Source organism: Glycine soja, chromosome 14, assembly GCF_004193775.1.
Source record: "Glycine soja cultivar W05 chromosome 14, ASM419377v2, whole genome shotgun sequence".
NCBI lineage: Eukaryota > Viridiplantae > Streptophyta > Magnoliopsida > Fabales > Fabaceae > Glycine > Glycine soja.
The window spans coordinates 16,612,097-16,621,747 of NC_041015.1; the positions used below are offsets into that span (position 1 = coordinate 16,612,097).

Below are 9,651 nucleotides of genomic sequence, written 5' to 3' on the forward strand. Positions count from 1 at the left end.
GAAACAAAATAAAACAAACGCAAAATCAGGAGTATTAATGAACCCTACAAGTTTTAACTTCGACGCTCCTTATAATAAGCATGATTTTTCTAAATAAATAAAATATGCAACTTAAAAAGATTTTTTTTACCTTGTTATTCAAAAGTAAATTTTTATATTGATATTTTTTTTTTCTGAAAACAAAATATTTCATTGTATAAACTCATGAGACTAACCCTTAAAACTTAGAAATCACTTATGTGGCTCTCCCAACAGATTACTATATTTGTTAATCTTTAGTATAGCTTTCTTAAAAGACATACAAAAACATATTTGTAATTAATTGATAGGGTAAAAACTTTTACACCAAGAATTTTTGTTTTTACAGTTTTTACACCAGAGTTATCATGGTAAATTTGGTACTAATTACTTATTAATGCACTCATTAATACTTTTTTTTTCTTAGTTGAATTCACCAGTCCCACTAATTTAAAACCCTCAAATGATGTATAAAAAAATAACACTGTCAAATGGGAAATATGACCTACATGTTTAGCGAAATTCAGGTGAATAGCAGAAAAAGTGTCAGAAAGCATCAGAGAGTGTATTATAAACGCTTTTGTTACGTAAACTGTTCAATAGTACTAAGTAATATTCCTTCATAAATAACTTAAATACCAAGCAAATACATTTTTCAAAAATAGAGGAACAAGAATCATTTGTGACATGAGGAATCAAGAGCAAGGGCATGCTCAAAGTTTGGCATCACTAATAGTTCAGTTGTAGTTTGTGTTAGATCAATGGAGGGCAGAAACATATCCAGGGTTGATAGTGCAAGAGCCAGTGGTTCTAACATATGGAGGAACAACAACATGGATGTTTTCTCTACATCAGAACGCGAAGATGATGAAGACGCTCTCAAATGGGCAGCCATAGAGCGACTCCCGACGTATCTTCGCATTCAGAGAAGCATACTCAACAATGAAGATGGGAAAGGGAGAGAGGTTGACATCAAGCAACTAGGCCTCACAGAGAGAAAGATTCTTCTGGAGAGGCTTGTGAAGATAGCAGAAGAAGATAATGAAAGGTTCTTGCTGAAACTCAGGGAAAGAATGGACAGGTAAGAGTCTTGTTTATCACTTCACAACAGTTCATCAATGGAATTGCCACTTTTTGCAACAAGTTCTAATAAGAGCAGAGTTGTTCACTCTTGTGATTTTAGAGTCAGAAAACATGAACTGTTTAAGCATAGTTTCATTCCAAAGCATTCAAAAAAAAGTTTTAAAAAATGGTCTACAACTGTGACTTTGGCCTTTCTGGGGTTACTGTGACAGCAATTGTGACTGCATCGGCTGTATTTGTTTGCGATTTTCCACAATATTGAGGATTGCGAATGAACTGTGCCCACGATTACAATTTAAAACCTTAATTCTCAACAATTTGGTGGATTTGAAACTATTTGGTGGTTAAGATTTGCGATGCTTGTAATCACGACTGTTCTGTTGAACTAAATTTGCAGAGTTGGGCTTGATATTCCAACAATTGAAGTTAGATTTGAGCATATAAATGTGGAAGCACAAGTTTATGTTGGAGGAAGAGCATTGCCTTCAATGCTGAACTTTTTTGCTAATGTACTAGAGGTAATACAATACTGTCTTGCTTGTGTTTATCTATGATTGTTTGATTATAAAAGGATCTCTTCTTCTTGCCAAAGGGGTTCTTAAATTATCTTCACATAATTCCAAGTCCAAAGAAACCGTTACGTATACTTCAGAATATCAGTGGAATCATAAAGCCTCGAAGGTGAATTCAACACTTATTTTTACAAAAAAAAAAAAAAAAAACATCTTTTAACTAAATGTTTTCTTGTTCTGATTATGAACCTTTTGCAGAATGACATTGCTTTTGGGGCCACCCGGTTCTGGAAAGACCACTTTGCTGTTAGCATTGGCTGGAAAACTTGGTAAAGATTTGAAAGTAAGGAAATCAATTTTAAATATAACAACTCTGCGAGAGTAACTAAAATAATTCTCTAATTATAATAACTAATACATCATTGGTGATGAAAACTCAGCATTCTGGGAGAGTAACATACAATGGGCATGAGCTTGAAGAGTTTGTGCCACAAAGGACTTCAGCTTATATAAGTCAATATGATAACCACATTGGAGAAATGACTGTGAGAGAAACTCTGGCTTTCTCAGCTAGATGTCAAGGGGTTGGACAAAACTATGGTTTGTTGCTTCATTTTCAGTAATAAAAGCATGAGGAAAATAAAATAAAAAAAGAAACACTAAAACCCTTTTATCTAAATCTCAACCTTCTTTAGCTCTCAATCAGAGTTTTGAATTACTCCACTTTACAGAGATTTTGGCTGAGCTACTGAGAAGAGAGAAGCAAGCAAAGATTAAGCCGGATCCTGATATTGATTCCTATATGAAGGTGAGAAAAAAAGATTTGACAAATAAGTGTTGATCTTTGTTTTGAATGATGAACACAAAGGATTATGAAGAAGCTGCATTTTTCTTTTCTTTTCTTTTCTGTACATGTGATTCATTCAAAATTGTGTAGGCTGCAGCCCTAGGAAGACAGCGGACCAGCGTGGTCACCGATTATATTCTCAAGGTAAAAGTCCGGATTCTTCAAAGTTCAAATAAAGGAAATATAGATGACTTGTAAAACAACATGATAGGGATTTTCATGTTTCCCCCTTTTAAATGATATAGATTTTGGGACTTGAAGTGTGTGCTGACATTATGGTAGGAGATGGAATGATAAGAGGTATCTCAGGAGGGCAGAAAAAGAGAGTCACTACAGGTAATTTCTTTTTATCAAGAACAGCTTGGCAAAAAAGCTTAAAACCAGAATTTGGAACTTATAAAGTGTTTGATTAATAAAAAGTTTCTACGGAATAATGAAGGGGAGATGCTGGTTGGACCTATAAAGGTGTTATTCATGGATGAGATATCAACTGGTTTGGACAGTTCCACAACTTTTCAAATAATCAATTCTATCCGGCAATCCATCCATATTCTGAATGGAACTGCACTTGTGTCTCTGCTACAGCCAGCACCAGAAACTTATGAACTATTTGATGATATAATACTATTAACGGATGGCCAAATTGTGTACCAAGGGCCAAGAGAAAATGTGCTAGAGTTTTTCGAATCAATGGGTTTCAAGTGTCCTGAAAGAAAAGGAGTTGCTGACTTCTTGCAAGAAGTATGAGTGTGATTCACTTGGTGTTGCTTTGAAAGCTTTTTTGTTCTTGATTTTCTTGATAGAAGGTTAATTTTGTTATTATGGGGGGTGCAACAGGTGACATCAAAAAAGGATCAATGGCAATATTGGGTGCGTAAAGATGAACCTTATAGTTTTGTCACTGTCAAGGATTTTGCTGAAGCATTCCAGTTATTTCACATAGGTCAAAATCTTGGAGAGGAGCTAGCCAGTCCATTTGACAGGTCTAAAAGCCATCCAAATGTATTGACCACAAAGAAGTATGGTGTTAACAAAAAGGAGCTGCTGAGGGCTTGTGCTAGCAGGGAATTTTTGCTTATGAAGAGAAATTCATTTGTCTACATATTCAAAGTCACACAAGTACGAAACATTCAAGCACTAATTCTGTTCATATTATCTGATTTGAAACTAGACTCAAGCATTAAAATGTCTAAATAGAGTGTTTAAACTTTCATGTATCCTTTTCTTCTTCTTATATATCATTTCTTTTTGGATCCTTATGCATGTCTTGTTCCTCCTTTTCAGCTCATCTATTTAGCTATCATCACAACAACATTATTTCTACGAACTAAGATGCATCGCGATACGGTGGAGGACGGAGGAGCTTACATGGGTGCCCTTTTCTTTGCAGTCACCGTTGCGATGTTCAATGGAATATCAGAGCTAAATATGGCTATCATGAAACTTCCTGTCTTTTACAAGCAAAGGGACCTTCTTTTCTATCCTGCATGGGCTTATTCTCTTCCCCCATGGATTCTCAAAATACCAATTACCCTCATAGAAGTAGCTATTTGGGAAGGCATCTCTTACTATGCCATTGGCTTTGATCCTAGTTTGGTGAGGCAAGAGGCACCATCACCACAAATGATCAATTAAGCTACCAGTTACTCATTTTGGAATCTAATGAGAAGTTCTATTGGCAGGCTTTTAAAACAGTACCTGATAATCCTTTGCATTAACCAGATGGCATCTTCGCTATTTCGATTGATGGCAGCATTTGGAAGGGATGTTATAGTTGCAAACACTGCTGGAAGTTTTGCATTACTTATAGTTCTGGTTTTGGGAGGATTTGTGATTTCCCGAGGTAAGAAAATGGTAATGTAACTTCAAAGTTGGTTACTGTAATGAACCTTTATTATGATAGTTTTGTTCTATGTGCCAGAGAATGTGCACAAATGGTTTCTGTGGGGTTACTGGTCCTCACCACTGATGTATGGACAGAATGCTATAGCTGTGAATGAATTTCTTGGTCATAGTTGGAGAAAGGTAAATCCTCTTTGTTTCCAATGGTGAATAAGTTTCGTGAGAAACAAACAACGAACCTTGAAGTGATATATTTATGAGATAATTTGTCAATGCTGTAGGTTACACCTAATTCCAATGAAACACTGGGAGTTTTGATACTGAAAACTCGAGGATTTTTCCCAGAAGCTTATTGGTATTGGATTGGAGTGGGAGCATTAATTGGTTATGTATTTTTGTATAATTTCCTGTTCACCTTGGCATTGCAATATCTAAGTCGTAAGTACTCTTTTCATCTATCTTTTAAGCCGAAAACTTTACTTGGATCTCTTTTCCCACCACAGACTTACTTGGATCTTCTGCAGCATTCAGAAAGGATCAAGCATCAGGGCTATCCCAAGAGAAATTGCTTGAGAGAAATGCTTCAACAGCTGAAGAGTTGATTCAATTACCAAAGGGAAACAGCTCTTCTGGTGAGTCCTTGAGCTCCAGTTATAGTTTCTAAATTTTTAGCTTGAGCTTTTTTATTATTATAGCCATAACCAATTGAATGTAATGATGAGTCAGAAACAAATATTGTAGAAGAAGCAAACATACCATCCAGATCTTTTTCTGGAAGAATTAGTGATGATAAAGCTAGCGGAAGTGGAAGGAGGGGTATGGTTCTTCCTTTTCAACCTCTATCTCTCACATTTGATGAGATGAAATATTCTGTAGACATGCCACAGGTACTTTACACATTTTTTTTAAGGATGTAATATTTCTATTTGTATGGTATTTGATTATATTTAAAATATATTTGAGTGTTTACTTCATTTTTTTTGCAACAAATGGACTAGACAATTGCTATAGCACTTTATTTTGTCTGAATGACCAACATTGCACCTAGTATTTTTAATCCTTCTGTTTGTGAGACCCCAGCAACAAGATATTTCTACAACAGTATTTCCATGATTGTGTATCTCAATATCATTCGCTTCTGTTTTCAATCCAACCTCCATAAGGGAAAAACAAATAGGGAGAAAGAATTAGAATTGTTCTACATTTTGACTGTTATATTGATTGTAGGAAATGAAAAAGCAAGGAGTTTTTGAGGAACGTCTAGAACTTTTGAAGGGTGTTAGTGGTGTCTTTAGGCCCGGAGTACTAACAGCTCTGATGGGGGTAAGTGGTGCCGGTAAGACTACATTAATGGATGTTTTAGCTGGAAGGAAAACTGGTGGATACATTGAAGGAAGTATCACAATATCTGGGTACCCAAAGAGGCAAGAAACATTTGCTCGTATCTCAGGATATTGCGAACAATTTGATATCCACTCACCTAATGTTACAGTTTATGAATCTTTATTATATTCTGCATGGCTTCGGTTACCCCGTGAAGTTGATCGTGCAACTAGAAAGGTACAACTTTCTTCATTCCTAAGGGAAGCATGGAACTCACGGCTTTAAACCTGAAAACAATACTCAGTCTTCACCGTTTTGTACTTTTATTTTATTAAGTAGAACTCAATTTCATGAGGTGCAGATGTTCATTGAGGAAGTTATGGAGCTAGTAGAGCTTAACTCAATAAGAGAAGCGCTTGTTGGATTGCCAGGAGAAAATGGACTTTCAACCGAGCAGCGCAAGAGGCTTACAATTGCAGTTGAACTAGTAGCCAACCCTTCAATAATATTCATGGATGAGCCAACCTCTGGCCTGGATGCTAGAGCAGCTGCAATTGTAATGAGAACCGTGAGGAACACTGTGAACACGGGACGAACCGTGGTTTGCACCATCCACCAGCCAAGTATTGATATATTTGATGCCTTTGATGAGGTAATTACTAAGTAGTCTTGACATTGAGGTAAAATTCAGTGTAGGCCTTTGGGGTACTATTTTCAAAGAATAAAGCACTTCAATCTCCACTTTTTCAGCTGTTACTTTTGAAGTTGGGAGGGGAGCAAATATATGCTGGTCCATTAGGCCGCCACTGTTCCCATCTGATTCAGTACTTTGAGGTGAATTTAGTGTAAATGAGATTAACACATATACCATAAGATGCTTCGGTAACATTAGCAATTTAGCATACTCACTATAGTGCATGATTGATGTAGGCTATTCAAGGAGTTCCTAAGATCAAAGAAGGTTATAATCCTGCAACCTGGATGTTGGAAGTTACATCAGCAGGCACAGAAGCATCTATTAAGGTCAACTTCACCAATGTGTACAGAAACTCAGAACTATACGGGTTAGACTCCAAACTTAATCTTGCAAATAAGATGTTATTTTGTGTTTTTTTTTCTTTTTATATATGATTAAGTATGTTTTTATCCTTAATAAATATTCGATTTTTATGTTTGTTCCTTAATAATTTTTTATTTTATATTGAGTCCTTAATAAGGAATAATTTTATTTTTAATCTATGATAAATTAGCAAATTTTATATTTGTTTCTTGATAAATTTTTCCTATTTTTTATTAGTCAAGACTAAAAGAAATTTACTAATTTATTAAGGAGTAAACACAAAATTCACTAATTTGTAGGGACTCAAACAAAATATTAAGGATCAAAAAGAAAAATATTATTTTATAAGGAACTCAATCTGAAACAAAAATTTATTAAAGAGTAAACATAAAAATCATGTATTTATTTGGGACCAAAAACATATTTAAATCTTTTTTCTTTACAAATTTTAAACCAAATCTATCAAGTTCATTTTGTTTACTTTTGTTTTCATTTGTCTGTTTTCACTTTTGACTTGACAAAACTATGAAGTTGTTTTTAATATGTTTTCTACTTTCAAAAAATTTATACAGGAAACAAAGAAAACAAACAAAAAAGAGTTGCGTTCATTGTCTCACGTATAAATCTTTGAAAATGAAAAATAGATTGAATACAAGGTGAAAAATTTGTAATTAAAAAGTGCAATAAGAAGATGAAAATAGGAAACGAAAATTGAAGTAAACGGGCCCTAAGATGCACATATTTCTCAGCTTATGATTTTAAGATTTTGATCAGTGAGGTTTTGATACTTACAATTTTTTAGGAGAAACAAACAATTGATCCAAGAGCTTAGTATACCTCCTCAAGGCTCAAGGGATCTACACTTTGATAGTCAGTATTCACAGACTTTGGTGACACAATGTAAAGCTTGTCTATGGAAACAGCATTTATCATACTGGAGGAACACATCATATACAGCAGTTAGACTCCTATTTACAATGCTAATAGCATTATTATTTGGGATCATATTTTGGGACATTGGCCTGAAAAGGTATGTGAAAGCAAACAATACATTGACATAAATAAATAAAATGATGTGAAAATGGAATTCACACAATTTTATCACCAAGTAGGTTAATCATCACTATAAATTAATGAAAATCACAGGAGTAAAGAGCAAGATCTTTTCAATGCTATGGGTTCAATGTATGCTGCAGTTACCTTCATTGGAGTGCAAAATGGTGCCTCGGTGCAGCCTATAATAGCGGTAGAGAGAACGGTCTTCTACAGAGAGAGAGCGGCTGGAATGTATTCAGCTTTGCCATATGCACTTGCACAGGTAAAGTACTAACTTCAATACATGTAAAATGAACAAGAAATGTGACACATTTTTTCTCTAAGGAATGTTAGTCACATTCTCTAACACACTTTTTCTAACAAAAACTATAAAATTGTGAAAAGCTCATTAAATAAAAAGGGAAAACCACAAAAATTTTATGATTTATAATAAATTTTAATCAATAATAAAATGTTAGAAAGAGCACATAAGAGATTGTATTGTTAGCATTTTTCTTTTTCTCTACCAATCATATTCCAAAACTAAAACAAAAAATGTTATTCAATGAATTGTAATACTTGAACTCTAACAATTGTATTGCATTTGTAGGTTATTATTGAACTTCCCCACATCTTGGTTCAGGCCCTTATGTATGGAATTATCGTATATGCCATGATGGGATTCGATTGGACCACATCAAAGTTCTTGTGGTATCTTTTCTTCATGTACTTCACTTTCTTATACTACACCTTTTATGGTATGATGACCATGGCCATTACCCCCAACGCACACGTTGCTGCCATATTGTCCAGTGCATTCTATGCAATATGGAGCCTTTTCTCAGGCTTCGTTATTCCCTTGTCTGTGAGTTACAACCTTGCTTATATCTACTCTTTAAATGTTTTTTTTTTTGGTGAATTCTTCTCGTTAAATGTTGCTATAGAACAATGTCACACAAGTTTCGTCTCGCACTTTTTTCATTTTGCGAATTTCATTCCATAATTATTTTTTCACAAATTTGATCTCATTATTTTAATTTTGCAATTTCACAAATAAATGAAGATGGAAATTCACAAAATTAAAAAAATGAGACATAAAGTGAATGAAGCCTATATTATATAATTAGCAGTACATTATCATATTAGCGTGCATGAAATTTTCTCTGGTGTGGTGCGGATCATGAACTAACTTCGAAAATGAAAATAATTGCAGAGAATACCTATATGGTGGAAGTGGTACTATTGGATCTGCCCTGTGGCGTGGACCTTGAATGGATTGGTGGCTTCCCAATATGGAGACAACAGGGACAAACTTGAGAATGGTCAAAGGGTTGAAGAATTTGTGAAGAGTTATTTTGGGTTTGAACATGATTTTCTAGGGGTAGTGGCATCTGTGGTGGCTGGCTTCTCACTATTGTTTGCTTTCATCTTCGCCTTTGGAATCAAAGTACTCAACTTCCAAAAACGATGAAATCATCCCAATGATTCTCACTCTAGAGCTTTTATGCATCCATTTGAAGCATTGAATAATTTATATGAAAAATGCTTAGTGGTGACGGGTGAACTAAATTTACAATTTTCTTTTTCTTTTTTTTTATTCATTGGAATCAAATTTAAGTATAGAAGTTTACTCCCATTCAAACTTATTATTCTACTTATTGAGCTGGACTCCTTAATATTTATAATCTCTTTTAAGATTCTTTTGATAGTATATTGTTGGAAAGATTCAAAAAAATTCTATTTAGATAGAAAGACACAAGTGATAGAAGAAGAAGAAAGACATCACACAAAATTGTTAAATTTATACGAATAATAGAATTTACAATGAAAGATTTTAAAACATTTTTAAGTTCTCTGAATCTAGAATATATAACTCCTTATAAAAGATACAACATTTAATTATCTAATAGAAAACAATTACAACAAAAAAA

The 9,651-nt window shown here is 34.3% G+C and overlaps 1 protein-coding gene across 6 annotated transcripts; it reads left to right on the top strand.

The window, feature by feature from the left end:
* The first annotated feature begins 581 nt into the window (after window positions 1–581).
* LOC114384755 (pleiotropic drug resistance protein 1-like) lies at window positions 582–9,426 on the top strand. 6 transcript variants are annotated; one of them, XR_003660769.1, is made up of 24 exons: window positions 582–1,099; window positions 1,499–1,619; window positions 1,673–1,782; window positions 1,872–1,956; window positions 2,054–2,213; window positions 2,345–2,421; window positions 2,551–2,604; window positions 2,706–2,796; window positions 2,900–3,201; window positions 3,298–3,579; window positions 3,745–4,061; window positions 4,143–4,303; window positions 4,382–4,485; window positions 4,584–4,740; window positions 4,827–4,934; window positions 5,029–5,189; window positions 5,530–5,862; window positions 5,987–6,277; window positions 6,376–6,459; window positions 6,556–6,689; window positions 7,488–7,715; window positions 7,882–8,003; window positions 8,331–8,585; window positions 8,934–9,426. XR_003660769.1 is itself a non-coding variant. In XM_028344525.1 (24 exons), exons 1-24 carry the CDS (start codon window positions 780–782, stop codon window positions 9,189–9,191), a joined length of 4,365 nt encoding a protein of 1,454 aa, XP_028200326.1. In that variant the 5' UTR covers window positions 589–779; the 3' UTR covers window positions 9,192–9,426. The 6 variants fall into 6 exon arrangements, 5 of the variants coding, with proteins under 5 accessions (XP_028200326.1, XP_028200327.1, XP_028200330.1 ...); XM_028344525.1 differs by having other exon boundaries at window positions 589–1,099; window positions 7,832–8,003; XM_028344526.1 differs by having other exon boundaries at window positions 589–1,099; window positions 5,044–5,189; window positions 7,832–8,003.
* The last annotated feature ends 225 nt before the right edge of the window (window positions 9,427–9,651 follow it).

Excerpts from the sequence above, each read along its gene's own strand:
- LOC114384755 (XM_028344525.1), top strand. The coding sequence starts at position 780 with ATGGAGGGCAGAAACATATCCAGGGTTGATAGTGCAAGAGCCAGTGGT. Across the intron at positions 4,741-4,826 it reads GGCATTGCAATATCTAAGTC|CATTCAGAAAGGATCAAGCA; the intron begins GTAAGTACTCTT and ends GATCTTCTGCAG. Across the intron at positions 4,935-5,028 it reads AAAGGGAAACAGCTCTTCTG|AAACAAATATTGTAGAAGAA; the intron begins GTGAGTCCTTGA and ends ATGATGAGTCAG.